The 20,690-nt window shown below is 43.2% G+C and overlaps 2 protein-coding genes across 2 annotated transcripts in view; one reads left to right on the forward strand and one right to left on the reverse strand.

The window, feature by feature from the left end:
* Positions 1–6,293, forward strand: part of LOC309336705 (netrin-4-like) — a 54,762-nt gene extending 48,469 nt beyond the window's left edge. The window contains exon 10 of the mRNA XM_081852902.1: positions 4,548–6,293. Within this exon, the coding sequence (XP_081709028.1) occupies positions 4,548–4,684 (137 nt within the window). The 3' untranslated portion in view covers positions 4,685–6,293. The remainder of the gene's footprint in view (positions 1–4,547) is intronic.
* Positions 6,294–10,255: 3,962 nt separating this feature from the next.
* Positions 10,256–20,619, reverse strand: CHCHD4 (coiled-coil-helix-coiled-coil-helix domain containing 4). The gene is made up of 3 exons (XM_081854068.1): positions 20,105–20,619; positions 15,951–16,049; positions 10,256–11,443 (listed from the first exon to the last, which is right to left on the reverse strand). The coding sequence occupies exons 1-3, from the start codon at positions 20,124–20,126 to the stop codon at positions 11,145–11,147; spliced, it is 420 nt and encodes a 139-aa protein (XP_081710194.1). The 5' UTR covers positions 20,127–20,619; the 3' UTR covers positions 10,256–11,144.
* Between the last annotated feature and the right edge of the window lie 71 nt (positions 20,620–20,690).

A 20,690-nucleotide genomic window follows, 5' to 3' on the forward strand; every position in this document is an offset into this window, starting at 1 on the left:
GGCATGGTCCTACGCCTGTAATTTACTTTTGAGAAGCCAGTCACAGAATTACTAAATACGTGGATGGGTGCCTCATTTGTTTTGGCCCTTAGTGCCAGAGTCTCCTTCCAGTTTCATCACTGTGCTTTGTAATTTGATGCACACTGTCACATAGGTCCTATTGTCCTTTAAACAAGAGCCTGGGAACATGCTTTGGATTGTTTCTTCCATTTAAAGTCAAAGTAATTAGAGAAGGAACTACCGGTAGTTTACTTCTGGGCTTCATCAGATTAGGATGAGCAAATATGTACTTCTGAAGGTCGCAGCAGTCTTGCCCTCATCCCTTGATAAATTATATTGTGCTTTTTTATTGTGACTAAATTAAACACACATCCACATTGACTGAAAGGAAGTGTTTTGTCTAAAATGTAGGGTTTATAACCTAATCACTCACCATGATTAACACGAGAAGACTTTCCCAGCAAATGCCTAGAATACCACCACTGTTTCAATTTCCCATTTTCTTTCTGCCCCATAAACTGAGGCTGGAGACAAACAATAGCTTTCTTAAAAGAACTGACAGCAATTTGAAAGAGGGCTTGCTGCTTAGGGTGTATAAATGTACCCTGTTTTCATTTATGGCAAGGAGGAGTTTCAGGGTTTTGTACCATTTAAAAACCTGCAAACCAGTTAGATCTGATTTGACCTGGGACAAAAGGAATGAAGGGAAGCCTCCTTAAAGTGGTTGGTTGGTTTCCAGCCTAACAGTAGAGTGGTCAACCTTCATATCCTGCCAATTTATTTATTTATTTTTATTAAATTTATCCACCACCCTTCATCTAAGGACCACAAGATGGTTTACAAAAGCTCTTCCTTTATACACCTATGGAGTAGACAGTGATCATATTTCTCTCCCTCCCATTAAAATCTTCACTTAGGAGAAATCCAAACTGAAATGATGATGCAGAAATGTGGAGAATAAACTCAAGGTTGGAAAAACAAGAAAGTGAGAGAAACTGAAATTGACCTATTTCTCCACCCCTACTTCCAGACAACCAGTTTATTGAGCTTTCATCCTGATCTGTTTGCACAAATTCTGCAGGAGGTCAGATGTCAGCTGCGATTTATTGAGCCTCCATTCTGATTTGTTTGCGGGGAAGTGAGATGATGCTGTGTCCAGCAAGTGTTACCCCACACTTTATGATGCATTGAAAATAATGACAGTCTGGAAGTGCCGAGTCAGGGGTGCCAACTTGAATGAAATATTGCAGGGACCCAGGGAAACCCTGCCCTGCATCACATGACGCAGTGCACACACACCATTTGGATGGCAATGCCCATCAACTTTGTGGAGGTCCGGCCCCCTCAAATATTTTATTGCGGTGGCCAAAGTCCCCGCAGCCCCTAGGAGTTGGCTCCTATGCAGCTAGTGATGTAATTATTATTATTATTATTATTATTATTATTATTATTATTATTATTTATTTGTACCCCACCCATCTGGCTGGGTTTCCCCAGCCACTCTGGGTGGCTTCCAACAAAATATTAAAATACAATAATTAATCAAATATTAAAAGATTCCCTAAACAGGGCTCCGTTCAGATGTCTTCTAAAAGTTCGATAGTTGTTTATTTCTTTGACATCTGATGTCAAGGCAGGCGCCACTACCGAGAAGGCCCTATGTGAGGGAAAGGCTTTAATGCAACAGTAGGGGAAAGACAGGGTGGAGGAAGGGAGTGGGGATGCTGACACGAAGTCAGCTGCGATTTAAAGCAACAGTAGAAGAAAGATGGAGAAGCCCGGTGCACTCTGACTGGCTCCTCAGATCTGTGTAAACTAATAAAAATATAGTTTGACTTTTCTCACTTGTTTAGCTCCTTGTCCATCTAACAACTACCATATTTTTCGCTCTATAACACGCACCCGACCATAACACTCACGTAGTTTTTAGAGGAGGAAAATCCGTAGTCATGCCACCCGTAGGCATTCCCTCCATAACACGCACAGACATTTCCCCTTACTTTTTAGGAGGAAAAAAGTGAGTGTTGTGGTGCAAAAAATACGGTATATGGATCTGTCGTGATGATATCCAAACATAACTATTGCATCTGTGAAATAAACATTTATGTATTTAACAAACTTCAATGACTTTGGAGGGTGGTAGATCACTGCCAGTTTTTGATACTGGGTTGTAGATCACAGCCTACTCGAAGTTGGACATGCCTGGACTAGATGACCCTCGGAGCCCCTTCAAATTCTGCAATTCTGATTCTATAAGTGGAGTAGAGTTTTTGAAACAGCATCTGTTGGAGGTCCTCTAGTTTCTTATTTTGTGTGTGGAGCAGGGGACCGTCATGACCCCCATTCAGATGCAGAATTCTATGACTGAGCAGGGAATTGAGCACAAGCCCCAATCCAGCACTGTCCTCAATGCCACACTTTAAAGCCCTAAATGACCCCGGCCCAGTATACCTGAAGGAGTGTCTTCACCCCCATCGTTCAGCCCGGACGCTGAGGTCCAGTGCCGAGGGCCTTCTGGCGGTTCCCTCATTGCGAGAAGTGAGGTTACAGGGAACCAGGCAGAGGGCCTTCTCGGTAGTGGCGCTCGCCCTCTGGAACACCCTCCCATCAGAGGTCAAGGAAATATGCAGCTATCCTATTTTTAAAAGACATCTGAAGGCAACCCTGTTTAGGGACGTTTTTAATATTTAATGCTGTATTCTTTTTAACACTCGATTGGGAGCCGCCCAGAGTGGCTGGGGAAACTCAGCCAGATGAGAGGGGTGTAAATAATACAGTGGTACCTTGGGTTACATACGCTTCAGGTTTACAGACTCCACTAACCCAAAAATTGTACCTTGGGTTAAGAACTTTGCTTCAGGATGAGAACAGAAATCGTGCTCTGGCGGCGCGGTGGCAGCAGGAGGCCCCATTAGCTCAAGTGGTGCTTCAGGTTAAGAACAGTTTCAGGTTAAGAACGGACCTCCGGAATGAATTTAGTATTCGAGGTACCACTGTATATTATTATTATTATTATTATTATTATTATTATTATTATTATTAGCATGTGGGCTAGTTTAATGCAAATGTATACAAGCAGCAGAACAGAAAATAATTTGCAAGTCCAGTTTTGACTATATTTGCATTCCCTTTCTTCCTGAATGTCCACAGAGTGTCCCTTCCTGTCCCTTTTTGTTTTGTTTTGAGCAAGGGGAAGGGCGTCTTTGGGAAAAGACAAGGAAATAATCCACACTCACCCCTGCTAGTCCCGTCTGGCACTGCATTCATCAGGACTTTCTGCTGTGCGCAGCAGTCTGGCTCCCTGCCCAACCATCTCTGTGCCATTGTACGGCATGTTCTTCCCTAGCTGGTGACAGGAAGTCCATATCTAATCTCATGGCATTAGAGTATAATCATAAAAACTTCATTTATGGTGTGGTGCAGTGCAAATGCAGTGTGGGTTTATTTTTAAGTAAAAATAATAACAACAACTGCCTTTGTCACCAACAGAGATATAGCACCTTGAAAAAGAAATTGCCACCTTTCCCCTGCTCCATAAATGTAAAGTCTGATTGGGAAAGCCATCAGTTGGCATTGTTTTAACTGGGCAATATATTACTAGAGAAGGCAGTCCTTTGGTCCATTTAGCTCAATATTGTTGACACGGCTTGGCAGTGGCTCTCCAGGGTTTCTGGCAGGGGACATTAAATGCAAGAAACACAAACAGGATAATTGCATTTTAGCTTGAAATTTAGGCAAAGTAATTTCAGTGACTGCTCACGAAGCTGTGCTAATGATGCACAAGCACCCTTACATTGGTAAGTGAATTAAGGCCTGTAGTGGGGTTATGCCCCATTAATTTCAAGTCAATCTACCTTGTAAATGCAGTGTGAAAATATCATGCAAGTTTTCCTCATATTATTTTTGGAACCTGTAAAGACTTGGGAGCCGTGGCGTCGTTTTCCTTAATATAATTAAGATTCTTTCTTATAACTAGTTACCTGTAATAAATTGCATTGCGTGAAATGTTTTGGCCATTATGTTTATTAAGTTTTGCAGCTGGTGACGCGATCGTCTTTGATGAGGGTAAATAAGACTGGTTCCCCAATTCATTTGAAGAGGTCTCTGCTGTTGTGGGTTATAGTGGAAGAAATGGGGGAGAATGGGTTATTACTGCTTTTCAGGGCCAAATGAGGGTCACATACCCCATACTAAGTGATTATGGCACTAGCCAGCCCAGCCATCATGTCCAGGCCGTGTTGGTGGGGTATCTGTTATTATTGTCAAAGATTCCTCTGCCTAGCTGACAATCAGGCAAATCTATTGCTTGCAGTAGGGATGACTGATCACCCTTTTGCCTTTATTGTGAGGTTACCTAGCAGCCTTCAAGGAGAAATTATCTCTGTGCTAGCATCATTTCTCAAAGCAGGGATATGATCCTGTGTGCTTAGTACTATTCGCAGCAGAGGGGAGTCATTTTGGTTGTTGTTTTTTATTAATGCGAAATCCGCTGGTGGATTTAGAGTTTACTTTTTTTCTAACACCTTGCTGTTCTTTTTCCAAACCAGGTGTAGACTATCTGATAGCAGGACAGGAAGACACACGGACTAACAAACTTCTCGTGAACATGAACAGCCTGGTGAAGCCCTGGAAAGCTCACTGGGGGAAACTAGTCGCAGACATGCTTCGAACTGGATGCAAATAATACCTTCTTTCAAAGCAAAAGCCACAGACTTTGCATATGTTAGTAATATTGCAGTGAAAGGCCTAAGTAGTTCTCTTGTTGTCTATCAGAACATTCCTAAGGGGAATTTAAAAACAGAATCTCTCTCTCCCCACCCCCGTCATATTTTGTGTTTTATGGAGGCAACATGTGCCTTGAGTTCTTTCTTCCAAGAATCAAAGGACAACGACAAAGGACAACGACAAACAATCCCAGCCCACACAGACTTGGAAACCTCAACCCTTAACTTTGTTTGCCTAGGAATCACAGCTTATAGCTTGCCCACATCGTTTATCCAGAGCTAAGCCCCACCCCCCAAACCAGTGTCAAGATTACAAAATGCATCGCATGTTGATGCTTTCAAGTCCCATCCTGATACTACTAACGCATAAACTTACAGCTGCTTCACTAAAGCATTTGTTTCAGGGTGGGTGGGTTGCTTTTTTGAAGCAGCCATAAAGGATGAGCAAACAACTTTGTCGAGCTTTGGAGCAACAACATGCTCAACGGTTGGCCTGTCACATGACTCCCGCTTTATTCAGCAATCTTTTCAGCTCACTAAGCAAGCTACAGTTAGAATAACATACGCATCCTTTGGGGGTCCTTAAAGAGTGTGTACGTGCGCCCTCAGCATTTGCACTGGGATGGAAAGATTCTGTAGATTTATGTTGTCTGTGTCCGAACTTTGCCACCAGAGAACAAACAGGCAGAGCCTGTGAGATGGTAGAAGAGGCTGAACACCTTCCCAGGACTTAGCCCCTTGGGGGATTCTGGCAAGTGTGTGCACTGCATACAGGGAGGGGGGCATGGCTGGGGTCTGATCCTGCAGGCAGGAGTCTCAATGGACTTCACCTTTGTTCTTTCACAGAGCTTCTGGGAGAAGTGGTAGGTGGGGAGAGTTGGATTAGAGATTACAAGGACTGATGAGTGGAGAGTTGGATTAACATCATTTGCCTTCTCTAGGGCTGTTCTCTCAATACGTGCACCAAATCAACAGTAGTTCTGGCTTTAACTTTGAGCCCACCTGCTCTCATCAAAGGTCTTCTCCCAGCTTGCCCTCCCCCGGCATCCATTGCACCACGCAAATTTCAGGATTGCTGCTAAGAAGGGCTTGTGCAGCACCGATGATTCCTTTGTGAGGGAAGAATGCAGCCCACAGTTTCTGCATGCAAGTAGTGAAAGAGGTCCTGGAAGTTTATTTGGTTTGGCATTGGTAGATTCACCAAACCACCGCAGAAGAGGTTGCAGGGCCACCAGACATGAGACAAGGAAACATCGGCTACCTCTGGGAACAGCCATGTGGTTATTCTGACCTGCTCTTTCCAAGATAATATTTGAGTCTCAAGTGCTGTCCTGCTAATATTTCATGTAAAAACTGTTGGGGTTACAGCTGCCAGCAACCACTTGCCTGTGGCAATTACGTTCCGTTTAAGAGCAGGGCTTCTCAAAGAGCTCTCTTCTCTAATATGAAACAAAGATGGTCAACTAGTGCTGCTGGTATTCTCTATTTTCTGCTGGTTGGTTCAAAGAGAATGGCACCATGAAAATGCTTAAGTGTTGGCCTTTAAGAAACACAACACCTTCTCTTATTGATCTTGCCTTGTTTTACTGATTTAGCTGTGACTCCTGCAGTGCAGAGGATTGGACTACAACTCTACAATTCTGATTTTACAATTCCTGAAGAGTTGAGGCACTTGTGAGCAGGCACACAACACTCATGTAACTGCATCTTGCATCGCCTGCAAGGCTGGCAGGTAGCATTCAACGTCCTGGCTAGTCAAGGCACACAGAAATCTGCAAAGATACAAAGGCTACCTTTGCTTGCCACACTGAACCATGGATTAGCATGTGAGTGAGTCACAGGCTCAAACCCTTTCCCCTCCTCTTCAGGCACAGCTGACAGATTGAAAGCTTCTGCTTTGACTAACCACAGTTTACTGTGCCATCTGTTCCTGTGGCTCATCATGACTATGTTAAGTTTAAACAAGCCTGCTGCAGTTAACTATGGTTTGAAGTTGCCTTGTTTGAAACTAACAAGAGCTTATGCAAATCCAAATGAAATGGCAAACCATGGGCTAAGCAAAAGCTTTCAAACTACTCCTGGCCCATGAGATGAGAGGGGACATGTGTAAAGTGCAGCTTTCACCAGACCTGCCACCCCTTTAATCAGGTAGCCAGATACAGCTAACAGGACATGTTTGTCCATTGGAAGAGGCTCAAGATGCTTACATATATATATATATATATATATATATATATATATATATATATATACACACACACACACATACACACACACACACACACACACACAACAATCCAGACTCGCTGCAGTTACTTTCTTCTGCAGCTTGAGAGCTCCTCATCACCCCCACGGCTGACATCTTACCGAAGGACACACTAGTTGTGCTTTCCCCTCTGTATCTACTTTTTAGTTTGCAAATCACTGCGTGCACATTTATTCCTTTTAAAAAACAAGAAGTTTTTAACATCTTGCAAAACCGCTCAGGCCCATCAGTTCTCTTTACAGCTAGCTTCTATTGCAATATGCCAAACCTTTTTGCCTGAGGTCAGTCTTGCAGAGAAATTGCTAAGTCCATACACAAAAAGTGAGTGTACCTCCATGAGCTTGAAATGGTGTTGTCTACAGAAGCCACACCTGGAACATGAAACTTGGGTCACACAGGGCAGTCTATTGAAAAGATATTACAAGGCAAGGAGTCTTGCATTCCTTAGCGTTTACAAAGATGTAATATTGACCAGACTGGCTTAACTGAAGGCTTCCATTTGAAGTCAGGCATCCATTAGGGACACATTTTCATCAATTGTAATGGGAGAATAGAAGATGCGTTGATCAGATATTACTTGTCCTAAAGATTGTGAAGTTTGTTTTGAATGCCACTCGGCTGCAAGAGAAATGGAAATCTAACTTCACTTAAACACGTGGAAAGGTTATCTGTAGGTTATGGGAAACACTGTCCTATGTGAAAAAATGCTCGTACTTAACCACAGGCCAAGGCCTTCTACATACAATTGTTCTTTTATTTAGACTCCAGTATGCATTTCAGGTAATCTATGAGTAGAAGCCATTACTTCTAGTTGCTCACAGTTTTCATTAAAAGTGCTAAAGTCAAACTGGATACAGTATTGTAAACTACATTTATATTATATTGTCTAAATGTAACACTGACTCCATATTTTGTTATGACAAGCATTCAGTGATGTAAAGAGGCTAGCTAAATATTGCTATAGCTCATCCATATAAAAAATGGATTAACGTAGATCTGCTTTTGTACCTGCAGTTTTGTGGGTACCAAAAAAAAGGTGCATGGGCAAATAATACTTAGGCTCAAAACCCCTTGACTTACATGAAGTGGCAAAAATGAGTTTATTAACTGGACAGGAGAAATGATGGCAGAAGAATTGGGGGAAGAAAAAGTTATGTTCTTAGAGCATCCTTTCTTACTCTTGGGTTCCCAGGTGTTTTTGAACTATAACTCCCATCATCCCTAGCTAGCAGGTCCAGTAGTCAGGGATGATGGGAGTTGTAGTCCAACAACATCTGGGGACCCATAGTTGAGAAAGGCGGTTCTGGAACTCGGATAACCAATGGGGGCCCCCTCCATGTGCTCTTGGACTACAACTCCCATCCTTGGCCACTGGCTATGCCGCTTGGGGCTGATGGGAGCTGGAGTCCAACAACAGCTGGAGGGCGCCACCTTGGTGATCCCTGTTTTAAGAGGCAAGAACTAGAGAGGAATGAGGGTCTTAATGGAATGCCCTAAACTGGGCAATTTCACAACAGGCCCATGCACCACATTTTTGGACTTCTATTTGCTTTATAAAAGCAAACTTGCAATATGCATATTGTTTCACGTGCTTGTGAACTAGAATTATGCCGATTTCTGTTTTCGCAGCACAGAACGGGAAACAGAAAGTACATAGACCGGACATGTTTGCAACTGCTCTGTTGGTTACACATGCCCCACCCAAATAAATACTGGTATTTACTAAATGCTGAAAATGAAGTTCTGAAAGGTAAATACTGTACCTTAAAAATAAGCCATTACTGAAGAATCCTCTTCCTTCTCACTCCTCCCTGCTTATGCTAGACAGGTTCTAAAATGGGGGCCAATATCTTCATATGTAAATCTGTGGCTGACTTGAGGCCTTACAGGAGCAACAAGAGAGCCATTTCCTACGGTGGCCCTTAGGTCCTATGGCAGGCATAGGCAAACTCAGACCTCCAGATGTTTTGGGACTACAATTCCCATCATCCTTGACCACTGGACCTGTTAGCTAGGGATCATGGGAGCTGTAGTCCCAAAACATCTGGAGGGCCAAGTTTGCCTATGCCTGTCCTACAGTGTTCAAAGGCTGGCAGGACTGTTGTGGGATGGCCACACAAAGAAGCATCTCCCAGTCTCTTGTGAAAGGCACATTAACACCCAGATTCTGTAAACACTGTTATAAATCATTTTCAAAATGTGAAAGAAAGAAAAAAGGCATGAGAAAGGAGATGAGAAAATACAAAGGCTGGCAATTTGTTTGCCTTAATACCCAGCCAACTGAGTTTCCTTTTCAGAAATGACAGATCCAGGTAAACCCCACTCTTAACAAGTGCCCCATATTTTATCTGATCACTTGAGGCTCCATCTCTTTGGGCCAACGGCTTAGGCGCCAAGCTTTTATCACTTCTGCACTTTTGGCACCTGTTTTGTTGCCTACTCTGTATGCAGACAGAGGCCTTTTCATGCTCTTTTTCTCTTTAAAAAAGAGTAAAATGCGCTTTCGAAATGCCTGCTATCCATCCCAGGAGTGAACTGCTGACAGAGAGCTGGTACTTCCACTCCACTTCGTTAAATGAAAAGTGAATGATAGAAATCAGGCGGCACTTAAGAAAAGAGGCAGCAATGAGAGCCACTTGCAACACATTTAACAGTCTGGTGTCTGCGCAGAGGATAATATGCTGCTAAAGTGACAATTGGTAACACTTGGAAGCTCATTAACACCACTGTAAACATACACCAACTTGGACGGCTTTGAAAGAGGTTTAGACAAATCCATGGAAGACAAGGTTATCATCGGCTACTAGGCAGCTTAGCCATGTTCCACCTCCACTGGCAAGAGGCATTATGTCTCTGAATGCCAGTTGCTGGAAATCGTCAATGCAGAGTGCTGCTGCGCTCCTGTCCAGCTTTCAGGTCTCCCATAGGCATCAGGTTGGCCTCTGTGACGTCAGGTGACGAAGGTTCATCAAGTGTTTGCATATTATGTTCTTACTGTACCAGCAAGCACCAAGGTACAGCAATTGTGTTAAAACCTTTTGGAGATTTTAATTCGGCTTGATTTCAGCATACACTGTACTTGCTTGCTAAAGATATGCTTGGAGCGTAACCTCGACTACTAGACACAAAAATCCATAAATCTAAGTAACACAGTGTAGTTCTGCTAGCATGCATCTTCCAGGATGCAGCAGCGTGGCTACAACAGCAACAGGAAAAGCACTGAGTAATCAATCGCCAGCATTAATAAAAAACATGAAGGCTTCAATGCAAGGTAGAAAGGTTTTGCCTTTAATGTACACTCTAGTCACAATTATCTAGTCAGAGGCTGTTACACCAGGTAACATTGCAATTTCCTTGTCAAGGGCATCTATTTTAGCAACCTGTCTGGAGAAGTGACAGGCTTGAACAGAGAGGAATCCCACAAAAGCAGGGTTGATCAGGAACATTGAGAAACAGTAGTTAGCATTCTCCCCTATCAACTCAGTGAAATCAAGACCTGATCAACACTTTCGAAAAAAATAATAATGCAAAAATCAACCCCCCTCCCTTTACAATAATTTTCCATTACCAGAAATCAGTAGCCTATGCAAATTTCACATGCTGTTAAAGCATATAAACTGTGCAAATGAAAACTTCAATCATTCTCAACAGTTTCTGAATCAATTTTAAGAGTTTTATGCCTCCCACCCCCCCCCCCAAAAAAGCATTGGGAATATCTGAGACAATCACTGAAAATCAACCCTGACCGGACATCCTTGCTGACAGATTTCCTCCAGATTGTGTGTTGGCTCCACCTCTCTACTAGTCTTGTTCAAGTCAACCTGCAAACTTAACATGACTGGAGAAGGAAATAACTATTAAAGCAGCGGCAGTGCCTGAGAATGGGTTGTTCCCCTGCTATGCACTGACCTCTTTGCAGCATTATTGAGACCATGAGGCCAAGGTGTCTTACTTCCTTGCAGCAAGTAATTTCACAGGACACAGTGCACTGAAGAGAGGTGAAGGGTGTTCCTTGAAGGATCGGGAGAAGGGGCAGAGAGGGAGGGGAGGGGAGGGGAGGGGAGGGAAGGGAAGGGAAGGGAAAGACGATGCTTTGCATAAGTTATAGTGTGTCTTTGAGTTGGAAAGGAGACCAAAGCCTCCGTGGAGCTTCATTAGCTGGATCCCTTCTCTTCCTCTTTGGTTACAGAAGCAGCAGCAGCTTCTAGAACTTTGCCCTGCTTTTCTTCATCTTCTTCATCGTCGTCATCTTCTTGGGGGTACAGCTCTGGGTACTTCTGCATGCACTCCTGCATTGCACGAAACTGGTCCACACAATCGGATCCCTTTATTTCTTCCTTGCTATAATGGAAACAGGAAAAGGCGGACTTGAATTGTTCCCCGCAAGGACCACTCGCCATTCCGCCAAGGCAAGGGCAATTCCAGTTGATATCTCCATTAGGCAATATCAAACCTAGGAAGGAAAAAAAGAAATCAGTAAGCTAATGGCAGATAATGGAGATGTGACTGAACTTGTGTGCTGTAGATTCAATATGATGAACAAGTGTAACTATTTCACACTGAGCCCACACAGTCAGTTTCAATTCCCCTAAAACCAATACAATCAATTGTCTGCTTACAATCAACCCTATCGTTGACAAGATGCCGCTTCTACTACTGCTAGTGACACTAGAAGCAAACATAAAAGATGCCGATGATAATCACACACAAAAAACCTTCATTGCTTTCATGTTTTTGCTCCTAAATGAGTAGCCAAGTCTGGGACTGAAAACATGAAGCAGGTGAGGGGCGACTTTTGTGCGGAACAGCAGAATTGTGTTTTTGCTTTATGAATGAGAAAACACAAGATTCCAAATCTGCAAATCTGAGCAGCCTCCATAAGCAAGTGATCACACGGTGGTCACTAAATTCTCTAGATGCAACTCACCAAGCCCTGCTGCTATGCATCCAATAGGAGCACTAATGGGGCTGAACACTGATGCAAAATTATAGGACTTATTAGTCTGAACCCTTGGAACAAGAGTGATTTTTCAGCCCCTGCAGTCCTACTTCCACTTACCTAGGTCTTACATCTAAGTAGAGATGCATAAGAACTATGAAAGCAGATAATCCAAGTAACTTTGAAACTGTGTTAAAACATTTATTAATGTTAAAAACCACTCATAAAATTTAAATTCCACTCTACACGTTGGGCAGGATAACCGAGTCCAAAGGACAAGAGTGCAACCTAAATCACATTCAAGCTATTGTAAACCACTCCCACATTAAGTAGTTCACTTGGTTGTGCAAATCTGCTTCCTGAGCAGTCATGGATACAGAGTTCAGACATAATGCCAAATCCCCACTTGCAGTGTGGCTGCAAGGAGGAAATAAAAAACCTTTGCTTCCATTTTCAATTAAACATGATTTATTATTCTTTCCAAACCCGGAACTGTGGTTAACCTTAACTATGGTTTAGGGAAACAGGCCAAAATACAATTTATTCTGGGTTCAGACATAATGAATAACCACAGTCAATTGAAAAAGAAGAAGTAAAAGCTTCTGATTTCCTTGTAGATCCACTGGAGGAGGGAAGACCCTGAATTTAGGAATACTCTCTGACCACAGCTGAATGCACCCAGTATTTCTCTGTATTATCAGAATACAAAATGCCTTGCAGATAGTCACTGATTGCTTTGTGGCACATGTAGCCCTCGAGATGCTTCCATACTCCCTAGCTCCCATATTCCTTAGCTCCTGGCTACGCTGACTAGAGCTGATGGGAGTTCAGAGTCTCACAAAATCTTAAGTGCTACAGGTCGATTCTTTTCCTTCTTTCAAGCTGTAGATATACCCCAAATGAAAACAGGCAGATGTTGGCGAGCCAATAATGAATTGTAGGCTAGTAACTTTTGCTACGGAATGAAGTTTGTGCAGGAAGGGTTTATTAGGTGGGGGTTTTCTAAACAGCACGCAGGAACCCAAGTTCTGCAAATTATACAAGCCACGCTGAATGCAGATGAGAGAAGATGACCGGAAGACCCCACGTTGGCATCAGGTAGCACAGAAGAACTGGAGCTTGCAATTGTTGTACTGTAGCCTCTTGGCTAGGAAGATGATTCTGTGGAACACTTTCTATGTTCACGGAACTAGGAAAAAATCTGCCAAGAAAACAACCCTTCACAAATGCCAAGGAAAGTGTTCAATGACCTAGGGCCACTTCTCTTCTATGATGGCTGTGTCAATACCTCTTGAACTAGAACTCAAAACTGATGCATTATATGACCACTGGCTGAAGGTTCTTGATAAGACTTCCTGCAGTCTATGGTTAAAGACAACTTCCCCTCTTCCAGCACAGGGAGGACAGTCAAATACAAAACACCTAACGTGTACATGAAGCATAGTTTCCTTTGCTTGGCACTCATGCTGGAACATTCTCAAAAGAGAACTATAAGCATTAACAATTGTTTCTTGAAGAAACAGAAGCAGTTGGGAGCTGCTTGTAAAATTATTGAGATGAGCATAAGCTGCAACCCTAACTATATACTGAACTCAGAAGTAAGTCCTATTGAATTCAATTGTGTTTACTCCCAGATAAGTGCTGTTGGGATTGCAGCCATAATCAGATTAGTCAGTAAAACCAGACAAATTCTGCTATAACCACCCCAATTATATTTTAGAAGCTATTGCAATGGAAAGCTGGAAAGCTATACTGTGCTGTCAAATCCCAGCATGACATTACAAAGAGCCAGAGATTATTCTCAGAAAATAATTCCCTATGCTACTTTGGGTGTGGGTGGGATCTTTTACACTGGAACACACAACACCACAATATTTCTCACTAAATTAAAATGAAACCAAAATGCTAAAGTTTGAAAAACAGTTTTAAATGTCATTCAAATGTCAAATTAAAAATATAAACACGGTTGTACTAAGGCCTTGTGGTACATTAGGGTAATTTTTCATCTATATAACAACAACAACAACCTGGTAGAAACAAGTACAATCTACTAGGAGTTCATTCTGTGCAAATCCCACTGAAACCAATGGGAGACTGCACTAGTGCCTTACGGGGGGGGGACCCCAGTTAGCTGGCTCTTAACAAACTGAAGGGTCAATTTAACTCATTTGTTTTGCGCTGCTATAAATCCACTTGGCTTCACATTTGGAAGTGGGTTTGCTTTTAAACAAGATCGCATTGATTTCCCCCTCAACAAAACTGCTTTTCACCAAGACAAAAAAGAAGGGCGGAGAGGAAAATCTTCATCATTCATCTTTTTGTATTCCTGGCCAGTAGGAAATTCAACTCTAAACCTTTAGAAGCTGCCGCAGGAGTCTCAGAATGGGAGGTGCCAACAGCCTGCAAAGCCATTTCCCGCCAGTCTGTAGACACTATGCTGGTTCTTGGCCAGCAATACATCCTGCCTGAAATGATGAAGGCTGAAGGAGAGGGTGAGAGACACTCAATTTCTGCTGCTGCACGGCTTTCTGCAATAAGATGCAGATGGTGGCTGAAGCCTAGGAGTTTAGGAGCACAGAAAGGGACATCTATTTCTTTTTATCTGAAGATTACAAGGTTAACCTTAATCACAGCAAGCTTTCAAATTACTTATTTTTTTTTAGTATTCTCTTATGAAATGCATTAGAGTAAGGTCTATGAACAGCTGCTTCTAATTCAATAACTGAAGTTATGTTTCATTAACCTTTTATTGCATTTCATTCACAATTCCCACAGGTCCTGTTTTCATGTACATACTTATCCTTGTTTTATATATTCCTGGTGTACACTGCTTGTTTATGTTCAGTTGACTGCTTATTTAGCAGGCAACACTGAAGAATGTATCACTTTGGCCAACAGTTTTTAGTACTCCCTTCTATGGAATGAATAAGCTTATGTCCAGACTACTGTGGGGAAAAGGTAAAAAAGACCCACTCCAGGCTGACCAAAACCTTTGTCTTAGACCAAGAGTACAGTACCACGAAGAGGAGTCAGACTGGGGGCTTTGCCATTACTGTGGCACAAATGCCAAGTGAAATTAGTTAAGAGAACTTTCCACATTGATTTAGCATTGCTTTTATTGATGTAGGCCAAATGTGCTAAATAAAGTTGAGGGTCCATATGAGACCCCCATGGGCTTAGACCCCTTGAGGCTCCCAAAGGTGTCCTAAATACAAGGAACAGAAACTTTTCTATGGTGGAAGTACTGCTATTAGTAAAGCGATAAGGCTATTCTATCAGTGGCTACTCCACACCAGATTTTCTTGCTTTCACCCCAAACTCTCTCTAAATTAGCAGCTTATTATATATAAAATTAGTATAGGAAATGCCTAAAAATGCTGACCAGCCCCATGAAAAATAATCCCAGATATGTGTGGTTTTGCTGAAGTTATTCAGTAATATAACTTTGACACCTTTACTTTATACACTGGTTTTAGCTGTTGGGGAGGGGGCGGGTTAAAGTATTTTTATTACTTGTTTTACATTGTTTGTTTTGCTGAAGCCCCATGATAGCTAAAACGGGGCATAAGCTTAGAAAATACATTGTACACATTTTTTAGTTTAGCACAGCTGTTTTTACTATGGAGAAGTGAGGAAAATGTCAGGCTTTTCACTGCCAACCACACAGTGAACGGACATCTTAAAACAAATCCACACCACGAAAGTTTATATTGAGACATAGGGTTCAGATAGGATCATATACAGGTGACAGCCAACACAGTACATTGCAAGCATAGCTGTCTCTGTGTGTGACTGCTGCCCCCTAGAGATTCCTGACTACATTTTTTATAATAAAGAAAACCCAATTTTAAACACATGGAAACATGGAAGGGCACACATTAAGTACCCTGAATTATTACAAGCTACTGAGCAAATCTCTCTGCTAACAGGAACCAGCAATTTGTGTTGAAACACTTATCACAATGTTATTTCAATACCAGTATACAACCCTATTGAACATTATGCTATCTGTACTACTGACCATGGTCTTCATAAGGATCATTGGGGTCATCTGCTACCAATTCAGCATTGCTTGGAGTCTCGTGGTCCTCTTTGGTCACAAATATAATTTTGTCCTTTCCTGAAAATTAAAAAAAGAGAGAGACACAAAGAGCATTAGGCCCAGATAGAACAGTCTGTCCAGAGCAGTTGTCCAACAGAAGCCTTTGAACAATTCCATATAAAGATGCATTCCTAGTAGAAGCTCATGATTCTCTTCCAATTGGCACTGGAGAGGCTTCGATCAAAGTTGTGTGCATGAGTCTGGCCATTACATTTGGTTAAAGCGAACTGGAGGATGTTCAGAAATTAAGGATAAACATTGGGCTGGATCCAGAGAGGCCTTTGGCTCTTCTGCTTCATCCCATTGTATTTCCCTAACTTTTGATGAAGACTCGCACATAAAATTTGAGAGAAGGCTTTGTTAATTCTAAAAGACCGATTACTGTCCACAAACACTTTTTAAAAAATGGTACGAAGGGGTCAGAGATCAATTAATCTCATTAGTCAACAAAGACGGGGCAAATAGTAATGAGCTTATGATGGCAGCAGGGTAATTTAACTTCCATTGTGAATCAATTTGCTTTGATTTTATAGTGTGGCGTTGGAGCAAGCCAAATATGGTCACATGAAACAGCTATCCTGGGATAACCCTGCAATGGAGATTTTCCCCGGACACATCCCCACTGTCAGCCCCCAGAACACTGAAATCATGCATCAGCACTTCCAATGAAAGGCTTCCCTGAAGTGCTGCCTAACCCAAAGTAACTCACACAGGCCAGAGGCAAGTGAAGCATTACATCATCTTGTAACAACATTCACCCCAGTCATTTCAGAGAACTGATTAGCTTCATTCAGATCTATTTTTTTTAAAGAAATGCAATTCTTCAGAGAGATTACTGCAAAGTTTCTCTCCTTGTCAATTACAGACTTAATGTGGACTTCAAAAATTTATCTACCTGATATTTTGCTTTTGTTCTTAATCCAAAATACTAATAACAGTCGTACCTTGGAAGTCGAACGGAATCTACAGTGGTACCTTGGGTTACAATACGCTTCAGGTTACAGACTCTCCTAACCCAGAAATAGTACCTCGGGTTGCTTCAGGATGAGAACAGAAATCACGCGGCGGCAGTGTAGCAGCAGCGGGAAGCCCCGTTAGCTAAAGTGGTGCTTCAGGTTAAGAACAGTTTCAGGTTAAGAATGAACCTCCGGAACGAATTAAGTACGTAACCAGAGGTACCACTGTATTCCGGAAGTCTGTTCGACTTACAAAACGTTCGAAAACCCAAACACGGCTTCTGATTGACTGCAGCCAACTAGAAGTTGCAGAAGCCCTGTTGGACATTCGGCTTCCAAAAGAACGTTTGAAAACCGGAATACTCACTTCCATGTTTCGATTGTTCAGGAGCCAAAACATTCGAGAACTAGGCTGTTCTAAAACCAAGGTACGACTGTAGTGTGAACTCATTCTCCAAATGTGAGTTTTCATACAACCAAAACACACTATCTATACATAATGGAAATGAAATACAGGCGTGGCTGTTTTAGGTGTGTCCAATAGGTGCATGAACACACACACATGCATCAGGCCGAATCTGGAAATGACCCAAAAACGTAACAAAAAGGAACAGGGTGAGGGCAGGCCTGGGTGTTTGCACGCTTTTTCAATGAGTGCTCCAATTATATGCGATTTCACACAAGCACACAATGACCCAGAACAACCCCTATATGCAAATGGGGAGTTGCCTGAACTACCAATAACATTACAGTTCAAGTGCCGCGATAGCATCTGACAATGATGTGGAACGGACTCCCTTGGGAAGCTGTGACCTTTCTTTCATTAGAGGTTTTTAAGCAGAGGTTGGATGGCCATCTGTGATGGATGCTTTAGCTGAGATTCCTGCCTTGCAGAGGGTTAGTGTAATAGATGACTCCCGGGGTCCTTTCCAAACCTACAATTCTATAATTCTATGTACAGTGGAACCTCGGGATGCAAACGGAATCCGTTCTGAACATAACCTAAGACGTGATAGCGCGTCTGTGTGTGTCACATTTTGCCGCTTCCATGCATGACGTCATTTTGACCATCCGCCTATGCGCGAGTGGCAAAACCCAGAAGTAACATGCTCCGTTACTTCTGGGTCGCCGCGGAGCGCAACCCGAACGTGCTCAAGCTGAAGCGTATTTATCCCGAGGTATGACTGTACTACTATGTGTCTCAAGTACACAGCCAGTGTTCGAAACTCCCATTGTTCTAGGTGCATTTTGCGACAGGGAATTTCATTAGTGAAAGCACTTTTTGAGCTCTGGGCACAGTACTGCACCTAAGATTTGATTAAAACTGCAGAGTGGAAGGAAAGGAGGACCTTTTTCTGCCTCCCCACTTCCAGCTACTCTCTGAAAACTGGAGAGACCCTCATAAGAATATTAGGGGGCGGGCGGGCAGGGGAAGGACTAGACCATGTGAAAACTGAACATAGTATTTTAGCTGCAGTTCATTTTCAGCTTTGTATTCTTGTTATAAAAAAGAGCACCTAGACATTCCCTTGTTGTACCCATAACCTAGGTTTAAGGTGCCATTTAGCTCCTAACTTTCATATCTCAGTTTCTAACTTTCCTTCAGCCACCAACTCACAGCAGTAGTCTCACAGCATTAGACAAAGCAGACCCCCCACAAACATAATTAGAAGTATTGATTTAAGACTTTAAGTGACTTTAGCTTAATTGTAAATTGCAACTCATTGCTTTCGCTTAAAAATTAGTACCACTTTATTACTACCATAGTTACCTAACTATTTACCTAACTCCTTATTAGACTCAACTATTAAATTGCAGGTGCTGCAGTTTACAGTTCTGAAAGTTATGTAATGATAAATATGACAACATATTTATCATTGCATAACTGAACAGCAACTGCTAGACAGTGTCATAACTTCAATCACTCTATTCTGTGGGGGAAGGAAGGGAAAGAGAGTGGGGAGAAAGACTGACAAGCCTCATTTTGTTAACGGTCAGTAAAAGGAACAGCATCCTACTATGAACATCAAAACTATATACTACTGTATAAAATAGCTGTGGCCTAACACCAAAGTTCCTTGCTCACAAATAAATATAAGCTTGTGTTCATATGCTGTGTTTGTCTACTTAATAATAATAATAATAATAATAATAAAGGTCACAGGTTCCCCATCCCTGAAGGACAGAGATGCTGCCAAGTCAGAGCAGACAGTGCTGGGCTTTGGTGAACTAACAATAAAGGCAGCAACGTTACGTTCAAAACAACAGAGTTCAATCCCTGGGATGTTTCGTGACCAGTAAACTTTGCAACCTACCCAAAGCCCTTGGAAAAGAAGGTGTCCTGATAAACCACGTTTCCAACACCTGACTCAGTTGCACAGACATTTAATAGGTATATCTGAAGGAGTGTCTCCACCCCCATCGTTCAGCCTGGACCCTGAGGTCTAGCTCTGAGGGTCTTCTGGCAGTTCCCTCACTGTGAGAAGCCAAGTTGCAGAGAACCAAACAGAGGGCCTTCTTGGTAGTGGTGCCTGCCCTGTGGAATGCCCTCCCATCAGATGTCAAGGAAATAAAGAACTATTTGACTTTTAGAAGACACCTGGAGGCAGCCCTGTTTAGGGAAGTTTTCAAATGTCTGATGTTTTACTATGTTTTTATATGTGCTGCAAGCCATGCAGAGTGGCTGGGGAAACCCAGCCAGTTGGGCGGCGTATAAATGAAATATAATAATTATTTTTCATTAAAATAATTATTATTAATTATTATTATTGATTGTTATTATTGTTGTTATTATTATTATTATTACCACCACCACCACCAGATGAGTCCTCTTAAAAGACCTGCTCACTCGCACCCTCCGTGACTAAAATGTGGCTCGGGAAGAGCAAGGTCCAAATCCCTCCTCAGCCACATGGCTTCCCCCCCCGTGACCTTGGGGACGGTCACTCTCCCTCAGTCCAGCTCGCAGGGCTGTTGCGAGGGTAAAGAAAACCGAGAAGGGGAAGAAGAGGGCGGCCCAAGCGTGCTCCTTCCCAAGCGCCTCGGGAGGAGGCGGGGACGAGACCCCCATAAGGAAACGCTCTCTCTCTCTCTCTCTGTCTCTCTCGCCCCCAGTACCTTCTTGCCTGCAGTAGGACATGGCTGGGGAGAGCTCGCGAGCAGCGCGTTGCTCCTTCCGCGGCGCCGGATGGCCCAACGAGCGACCCGTCCGTCCGTCGGCCCCGCCAGCACCGCCACCGTGAGCCGGCGGCACAGCGGACCGCGCGCTTTCCCCCTCGCGGCGACCTCTCACCCGCGCCGGAAGGACCCCGAGGAGGAGGAGCCCAGGAGCCCGCCTGAGCGCTGGGTTCTTTCAGAGGCGCGCAAGGGGAGCCGGGCAGGGGCGGAGCCTTCCCTCCCGCGTTCTCGAGCGGGGCCTCAAAGGCATAACTAACGGGAGGAGAAGAGCTCGGCGTGGTCGGCTTATCCCTGAAGTACTACATTTCCCGGCGTGCTGTGCGCGTAAATCCTTTTCTCCACAAAACATGCTTCGTCGGCCTCTGTGATAAATCACCACCGCCCCCTTTTTATTATTACTTAACGCCTGGAAGTTCAATGATAGTCCCAGCGGGGGAGGGGGAGAGAATAAATAAATACGCGTGGCCGCCCCTGTCCCGCTGAACGACTACATTTCCCAGCATGCTCCACGGCTGCTCTCTGCTCC

This window comes from Podarcis erhardii (assembly GCF_964252035.2).
Source record: "Podarcis erhardii genome assembly, chromosome: 2".
NCBI classification, from domain to species: Eukaryota; Metazoa; Chordata; class Lepidosauria; order Squamata; family Lacertidae; genus Podarcis; species Podarcis erhardii.

What these genes read in the sequence shown, in the direction of transcription:
- CHCHD4 (XM_081854068.1), bottom strand. Translation starts at nt 20,126, where the DNA reads ATGTCCTACTGCAGGCAAGAAG. An exon ending in GTCCTACTGCAGGCAAGAAG is followed by an intron (nt 16,050 to 20,104) that starts GTACTGGGGGCG and finishes TTTAATTTTCAG; the next exon opens with GAAAGGACAAAATTATATTT. An exon ending in TGATCCTTATGAAGACCATG is followed by an intron (nt 11,444 to 15,950) that starts GTCAGTAGTACA and finishes TTTCCTTCCTAG; the next exon opens with GTTTGATATTGCCTAATGGA.